Raw genomic sequence first — 8,559 nt, 5'->3', positions numbered from 1 at the left:
ATAAAAGCAACTTTAAGTCAGTCTCTGTAAGAATTTTTTTTTTGATGACCCCGCAAAAGAAATTGACATAAAATATTTAATTTCGTTAACTGTGAATGCAATAAAGTAAGGTAAGGTATTTAAATTAGCTGGATCCATGGTTAACCATAATTTTCTCTAACCAGAGTTTCACCTTGTGCACTTCGTCCACGCCAATCCTTGCCAATCGGTTTTGAAGTTAAGATAGTAAATGCCGCAAAAATATTCCTTGTATATCTTGACAATCTTTACCGAAAGATACAAGCAAGCGGGGCTGCGTTATTGCACGATCAACATTTTCATAAAAACTTGCCATGTTAAGCTTGTAGCTTGCTTGTTCGAAGGTGGCTATTGTTTCCCGCAGTAATGGGATTTTGAGAACGGCAACACAGAGACAGCGGAAGCAAAGGGGCAAAGCCTGTCATGTTAGCCTTTATTCTGGAAATATACTTCTGTTGATCCAGACTAGACTTTAAGACGAATGATGAACCTTTGTTTGAGCTAAATGTGCTCTTGAAAGCCAAAGCAACTGCCTGTTTAAGCCCTCAGCTCAAAGCAAAGTCCTAGTGGTTACTCTGATCCAGGACCATTGTTGCACATATCTATCCTTTTGATGTGACTAACCACTGATGCAAAGAAAACAAAGACTAAATCAACATGGTCCTCTAGCCCAACATCTTTTTTACAGAACTCCTTGAATCCTGTTCTTTAGTATAATGCTGCTCTGCCCTTCATATGCTTATGCAATATGGCTTTGTGAGTTACTCCAGCTATAAAACTCTGAGCATCAGCAGGCAACATGATATCCTGCTGAGAAATGTGGCAGGGATAACAGCTGCCTCTGGTTTCTCTGGGCTCGCTCAATCATGTCCGATGGCACTAAAGCTTTCAGAGGACTGTCACGGAGCAGAGTGGGGCCATTATACACTCTCTCCACCGTTCCTATGGAAAAAAGATTGAGACCATCAGACCAGGGCTGAGAGCTCCTGTAATGACAGACAAGGGCCAGGCAAAAGTGAATCTATCTGAGTCTAAGCTCTCCTCTCAACGGGAAGTCTTTGACATCTCCAGCCAGCTGTGCTGCGGGGGAGAGCTCCTTCCATCATGTTTATCGACTGGGAGTTGTCCTCTAATTGAAAAGAGCCAGAGTGGAGACTTTCACTTTGACTCCCTGTTCATGAATAACTCATCGATAGCTTTATGAATAACTAATCAATGACTGAGTTAGAGATAAGACATGAATCCTCGCAGAACTTCAGATTTTGCCTCATTACAGAATGCACTGTAAATATTACTTGGCCATCTGTCCACACTACAGACTGCAACATATCTGCACTTCATGGCATTGCATAACTCTTCCTTGAAAATACACTATTTCACCAGCCTTCGGGGAATTCCCAAACACACAAACATACAAAGTTATAAAAATATAATTTTCTGACAATCTCTGGAGCCATAATCAAATAGCTGCTGTAATGTGGAAACCTAGTAAATCCTGAGAGGTTTTAAAAAATAATAATTTGACTTGATTTTCATTTTTTCACCCCATATGAGTGGGTTCATTCAGATTTCATGACCTTAGAACACATGGCAAGATATCCATTAAAAACTTGAACCATATTTTTTAAAATTGTTTGGCTGTCAGCAAAACCTTAAAAGTGGACTGATTAAAGATGCAGGGCTTTTATTAAATACTAGCAGTATTATAGACAACAATGGCTTATTAACACGTGTACAAGGTAAATGATCTGACTGCATCAGCCGCAGAATTTACAAACCGTTTATTAGGGACGTGCACAGGCATGGGCTAATGTTGCCCGGGCAACTGCCCGTTTGCCCTGACTGGCTTAGCTGCCCCTCTGGTAAAAGTAAGTAAAGAAAAATGAAAACACAATGAGAGCAGACACGCTAGCCAGAAAGCTGGAGAACATCAACCTTACTGACTTATGGCAAGAAATCAAAGTAAAGAATACAACAAAACACCCGTACCAGCTGACAGTGAAGGTGTTCGTAGCCTTGAAAAAATTAATAGTTGAGCTTTGGCTTGAGCCCTACTGTGACCTTTTTAATAGTGTTAAAAGTAACCCAATAAGAATCAATCATGAACATATTGATCTCTCAGCCAATACGATAGTTAGGGCAGCAGATATTTATGATGCCATTAATATGTTGGACAACAAATCCTGCGGTATGCACTGCATTACTGCAGAACATGCCAGCTATAAGCTCTGCCCTCTACTTTCAATGCGTTTTAATGGTTGTCTGGTTCATGGTGTCCTGCCAAGTGCTATTATTAATCTGTTTTATTGAACATTAAAAGGCATTTGACAGAATTGATCATGAACAATTGTTTGTAAAATTGCTAGATAGAGGTGCCCCTAAATTGTTTGTGAAAAGTTTAGTGGTTTGGTATGCCCATCAAATCTTTCAAGTTAAAAGGGACAATGTATCTTTTCCTTTCTGTTTTAGTAATGGAGTGCTGCAAGGAGGAATTTTGTCTCCCATTTTATTTAATGTTTATATGGATGACTTATCAAATCAGTTAAATAGATAAAAAATTGGCTGTCTTGTGGGCAACACTATTGTTAATCATCTTATGTATGCAGACGATCTGGCCCTGCTCCATATAGTGCTGGGCTGCAGCCGCTGCCGAAGGTGTGCTCTCAGTATGGCCTTGATCATGACAAAGTATAACGCTAGGAAAAGCCACATAATGATAGTTAAAAGCGCTGAGGACAGGAAATCAACGTTTCCTATCTTTTACTTGTCAGATTGCTCTTTGTGAAGAAATTAAATACCTAGGCCGATGACTGGACGGATGACAAAGACCTCTATCGGCAGCGCTGTAAAATTTATTCTCAAGCTAACATGGGCTCTGACTCCGTTAAGTGCTCACTATGTAGAACCTATATCACACGGTTATATACTGCACAATTGTGGTCTAACTATAAGAAAAAGAGTATGCAGAAGCTCAAGGTAGCATATAACGATGCAATGAGATTGCTGCTTCCAGCCCCCTGCTCCCGGTGCTGCTTTCAACTGGGCGGACTGTCCTCAGTGCGCTCCAACCACGTTGCGTTGCCAAGGTGGGTATCGGCTCACCTAAAAGACGTCAGGGGTCTGCGGCAATGTCGGCAACCCACCCAACCTGTCTTGAAACACGGACCAAGGAGTCTACAACAGGTTGGCTGTGGCGGGTATACTGGACGCTTTCGCTCCGAGTCAGAGGGTCGCCCCGTGGCACAATGAAAGTAAGGGCTGGCGCGGTGAAGTAGGATCACTGTCCCTCGAAGGCGGTTGCACCACCGGGCCGTCTCGGGCCACACCGTTGGGGAGGTGGAGCTTGAGCGCATGCGATATAACCCAAAAGATGGTGAACTATGCCTGGGCAGGGCAAAGCCTGAGGAAACTCTGGTGGAGGCCCGGAGCGGTCTTGACATGCAAATCGGTCATCCGGTCACACAGACCTCTATAGTGAATTTGCGGCCTAAACCCCTCCAAAGGCCAAAATAGCCAAATAGTTTTTCTCTTTGTTCTTCTCCTCCTCAGCACCTTCTCATTAATGTTACGGCTGCCATTGCACAAACATTTTGAAATAAAAGCAAAAAATGCTTCCTTCCTCCCTAACTTTGGTGCAACAGCATGCGGTGTCTGAGGTCATTGATATTGTTCTTTTGCGCATGCGGGTCAGTTTGAAACCGCAAACAGTTCACACTGGGATCTGATACAAGCCACATTTTAAAAGATAATGTGAACAGTCAAACAACAAATCGGATCAGAGCAAAAAAAATCTGTATTTAGCGTTAATACGTGTGGTGTGAACATAGCAAGTGGCACCAAAATCTGAGTTAGATACCGCTCGTTAACCCTCCTGTTGTCCTCGGGTCAATTTTGACGCCTTTAAAAAATGTCTATTTCTGAAAGATGGGTTTCTTTTAAACCAAATTACTACAAAAATTGGATTGGATTCCATTCAACGCCATTTTCAAATACAATTGATCACTTTCATTCCTCTGACCTTAACTATTAATCAAAATAATTCATAATTTCCACGTTTTTAACTCAAATATTAGGTACAATTCTATATAAATGAGGGTTATTGACCATGAATTCCAAAAGGTAGTGTAAAACTAGTGGTAGAAAGGTGGTGTTAGTGAAAACTTTAAAAAAAAAATTTCATAAATTTCTTCTTTTTTTTGTCCATTTTTGACCCAAGAGGACAACATAAGGGTTAAAGCACCGGTGCCACGTAAGCACTGGATTTTAACATGTACCGTTCACATGAAGTGAACATTTCGTTGCCTGTATGTTTTCACGGCAACCCTTCATAGAGATTTATCAGCCTACTTTAAGTAACAGCAACAGTAAAAATGCATTACATACACAAGATTATTATAGTTAAATTTAGCAATTGATCCGCGGTTCACATGCATTCCAAACCATGAGCGTTGATCAGTTTGGACCACAGATCAACTATGTCCGTTACACCACTAGTAATAAGAAGGTTTGGATATTATATATATAGTTTGAAATCTTCACAAATTGGACTGTATCTTTTGGACATTTATTACATGTAATACATTTAAACAAGGGCAGGACAAAGACCAACAGGAACCCATGCTGAAATAATCGAGGTAACATTTTTCTGGTAAAAAGAATGCTATTTGTTTTGTCATTTAATAAATACACTTCACAGTACATGATTACCATATTTAACACATACACATATTTTACAGTGTAATTACCCAGTAACTGCATATGGACCATAGAATAAGTCTCTGCCACATAACTGATGAATGACCTGATGACGGGATATTGCATTGAGAAAAAAGCATTTCCCTTCTCCAAGAAAGGAAACTAAGACCTGTAAGCAGCAGCAACACAATCGTCAATTTACACAGCAACACTAACCTTTCACTGTCACCTGAGGAACAAAGAGGTTCAAGAAAGAAACTAAATATCACTGAATGAACCAATATTGCTGGTATGCAGGCTCCTCTTTTTCATTATCGCACCACAGTATTATAAAACTGCTCTGCATGTGAGCAGTCCATTAGCCAGTTTGCTACACCTGCTTCAGTGCCACGACAGTGTAGCTGCAGCACCACCACATGGTCATGGTTGAATGACCTGATATGCCCTTGCTTACTCACACTGAGTGGGAGAAAGGTCTGTATGAGACCCATGAACAGATCCATGAAAACAATCTGTGACCAAGTGGCGAATAATGGGGCTTTTTACACAGAGGAAAGTCAGAAAAAGCATGTCAACATCTTGAGACTGACAGATGATTAAAAGCATTTGAATGTTAAAGCCTTGCTCTCCTTAAAATGCAAATAAAAGTAACTGACAGAGAAAAACCCAGATGTGTGTTGCAGCGACAGCATTGATTGATGCACAAAGCGTGAAATGAAAAGTTCATTATTAAAAATATTTAAAGCAGAACAATGGAAACTGACTTATAATGGCAGAATAATTATGACACTCAAAATGCTAGCAGCTGAGGACTGAGTGGTGATAAATCAAATAAGCATACTAGTACAGCTATTAGTAGTAGGGTAATGATGATATTGATATCAGGGCTTATAACTAATTTATTACCGGCCCTGGCTCAGGTCTTTATAGCTGTGGTTCCTGTTACAGGGTTTAAGTGGTGACAACATCTCTACTTGAGACTTAAATGTTTGTTATCTGTTTTTGTCTACACATATTAAACTGACAGGAAAAGCCTGCTTTGCTATGTTTTCTTAATTTTCTCTGCACAAACTAATAAGAGGAAAATTGGAAAAAAAACTGGATTTATGAAACGTGCTTCGACAGCCAGTCTGTTCTTGCCCACCTGAGTATGTTAATGAAACGCATTTGATCTGAAATTGGATGGACGGACCAGGTCATTTGTAATTAGCATTAGGAAACTTCCCAATAATCCCATATTAGGGCAGCAGACTCAAGTGCCATATGCAAAACACAAACCAACAAGCCACTGACATTTCACAGATTAAACTCGGACAAAAGAAGAAAAAAAAGATCAAGGAACAAAAATACCTACTAAGAATAGGAAATACTTAAGGGCAGTAAAAAAAAGAAGAAAAAAGGTTCTTCTGCAGCGATAGAAGTTTCATTAAGAAAGACTCTTTAGCCATTGTCTTCTACAAATTAATAACACTCACAAAGAAATAAATGGAACTTTAAAAAACAAGAAAGAAAAACCCTTTATAATGTGAAAAAAATGACTTGCTGTTTCAACGCCACGTCTGTTCTCAGGTTCCACGAAACCATCACCCATGTCTTGAGGTGGTTCCAGGTGGGGTGGGGGGACACCCTGGTGCATTGTAATATTGTGTTGAACATAGCAGGCCATGGTCATTTTGTCCACTTTTTCAAGTGTGTATAAAACCCTGCCACCGGCCTTTCAGTATATCTATCAGTGCGCTTTACCACTGAGCGAGTGCATGTCAGTTTCTGGTTTTCACTTTAAATTAAAAGCTAGATTTATGTTGAAAGTTTATAATGCATACTTACGAAAATTCTACCATGTCATAACACTTAAGCCCCCCGATCTCCAGCACTTCGTGCTACAGTTTGGTGGGTATGCGGTGGAATGTGTGTGTGTATGTATGCATATTAGTCTATTTTCTTGTCATGTAAGTGTCCACTTAATCATCTTGTGTAAACTTTTAAAATGATTAAATAGGTACATAAATGTTAAACATTTTTTCTGTACTTTTCATGAAGTTAATGCTTTTTCATCCTCACAATGAATATTTCACAGCACAAAACGTAAGTTGGCTTTTGTGCATATTGGCTTATATGTGGTCCAGGGCACTCTTAAAGGTCCAATATGTAATTTATTTACTGTAATGAATCCAAAAAATGACCCCAAGAAGTCATCAGATATTAAGGAAACATGCCAAGTTGAAATACTATCTTTTCTGACAACAACGCTAATATCAGTATTTTCTCCTTTTGAAATTTACATTCTGTGAAGGAATTTCTGTTTTGGCCTGTGTGTTGTTATCAACCTTCCCAGTTTGACAGCCAGGCCGGGTTGCCAGACATATACCTGTAAAAAGGTAAACACAGCTACAGCTGTAACATTAGTACAGCCATTTAAGCAGCAAAACTACAGGTTCAACGGAAATAGATTCTACCCGACCTAAAATAACCGGCATGTTGCGTGACCATAGCCATAACAAACCCCGGGTAAATACTGGAGATGCAGTTGAAACAGCTCAGAGCACAAAAAGATGCAAAGATGGCTAATTTACCACTGCTACAAGGTAAGGGCATTTTATGTCATTTCAACATTCATGTGCTCACATTGAATTATATAGCTAGAGTACCCAAGTTAGTTACTCGCAAAAACAACTGAGAAACAGCCAGTAAAGTGATCCCGACTGGTCCTGGCTAACCCCGGCATGCTAACACTGCAAACTGCTAATATTACCGGAGAGCTAGGCAAGTGGGCCACGGTTGTTTACAACGTGTAGTCTGTTTAGCGGCCGTAGCCGACAACGGTGAGTTATTTTAAGCCAATGGGGGGGGGGGGGCTGTAAATCGAGAAGAGAGGACCGTGAGTTTGCAGTGTTTTTAGCAACTGTTGTCCTAATTCTAAGCCAAAAAAGTGTATTCAGTCAGGTGGAGAGGACAGCAAGGTAGTGTTATTTTTAGCGGTTCCTACCGTAATTCTAAGCCGAGGAAGTGTGTCCGTCAGTTGGCTGCCAAGCTCCGCGTGAGCCCAGACTTTTATGACTGACATATTGCCAGCATCTAACGTTGGCGACTTCACTGTGCTGTGAAGTAACGTCTGGTTATGTGAGACAAATGTCTAGCAACATTGTTGTGGATGCTGCGGTCTCAGCCTGGCAACCTCCTTGAACTTCAAGTCTGGGGAGGAAAGTGCGGGGGAGATGACTCTCTCCAGTATTTTGAATTTGTACTGCAGTAACTATTTTAAATATTAGCTATCAGTATTGCATACTGCATTTTTTTATTTTGATCTTACCTAAGAACAAGTGTTGATGATTGCTAACAAAGTTATTAACTTGATTTCAAACTTGTACGCACATTTCATGCACAAAGCGGATTGACTCAACGTCAGTGGCCAGTAGGACATTAGATTTCTGAATGTATTGTAACCGTACATATGTGACAGGGTTGTGCTGAAAGGGAGCATGCTCAGAACAATCCCTGCTTGGATAAATAAACATTGAGAAATGTATGGCTGCTCTCTGGCTTTTTCAACTGCACCTCTGACATATTAGAGGAGCCTCTGTTGGTGAGCTGGAACACACTGCGGACAAAAGCGAGATGAAAACATTTCTCGCTGTGGTGCAGTGTTGTTTAGTCCAGGGGTACCTCTGACACAATGGGCAACATGTAGACGGTGGCTTGTTTAGATTCCTTCATCTTGTCCAAGCCGAAAAGGAGGTCCAACTGGGTGACTGGCCGCAACCGGTCCTCATCCACAGGTCTGGTGCAAAGGACAAAAGAGGTCAGACACAGTGACCTATACACAGCTACCAATAGCTGTGGCCCAAA

At 40.6% G+C, this 8,559-nt stretch overlaps 1 protein-coding gene across 1 annotated transcript in view; it reads right to left on the bottom strand.

Moving 5' to 3' along the window:
* Nucleotides 1-7,775: 7,775 nt before the first annotated feature.
* The window catches only part of atad1a (ATPase family AAA domain containing 1a), a 10,384-nt gene continuing 9,600 nt past the window's right edge, over nucleotides 7,776-8,559 (bottom strand). Inside the window, exon 10 of the mRNA XM_032516276.1 lies at nucleotides 7,776-8,491. Coding sequence (XP_032372167.1) covers nucleotides 8,362-8,491 — 130 coding nt within the window. The 3' untranslated portion in view covers nucleotides 7,776-8,361. The remainder of the gene's footprint in view (nucleotides 8,492-8,559) is intronic.

The sequence above is a fragment of the Etheostoma spectabile genome, chromosome 5, assembly GCF_008692095.1.
Source record: "Etheostoma spectabile isolate EspeVRDwgs_2016 chromosome 5, UIUC_Espe_1.0, whole genome shotgun sequence".
Taxonomy (NCBI): domain Eukaryota; kingdom Metazoa; phylum Chordata; class Actinopteri; order Perciformes; family Percidae; genus Etheostoma; species Etheostoma spectabile.
This window is presented reverse-complemented; position numbering and strand designations above follow the sequence as displayed.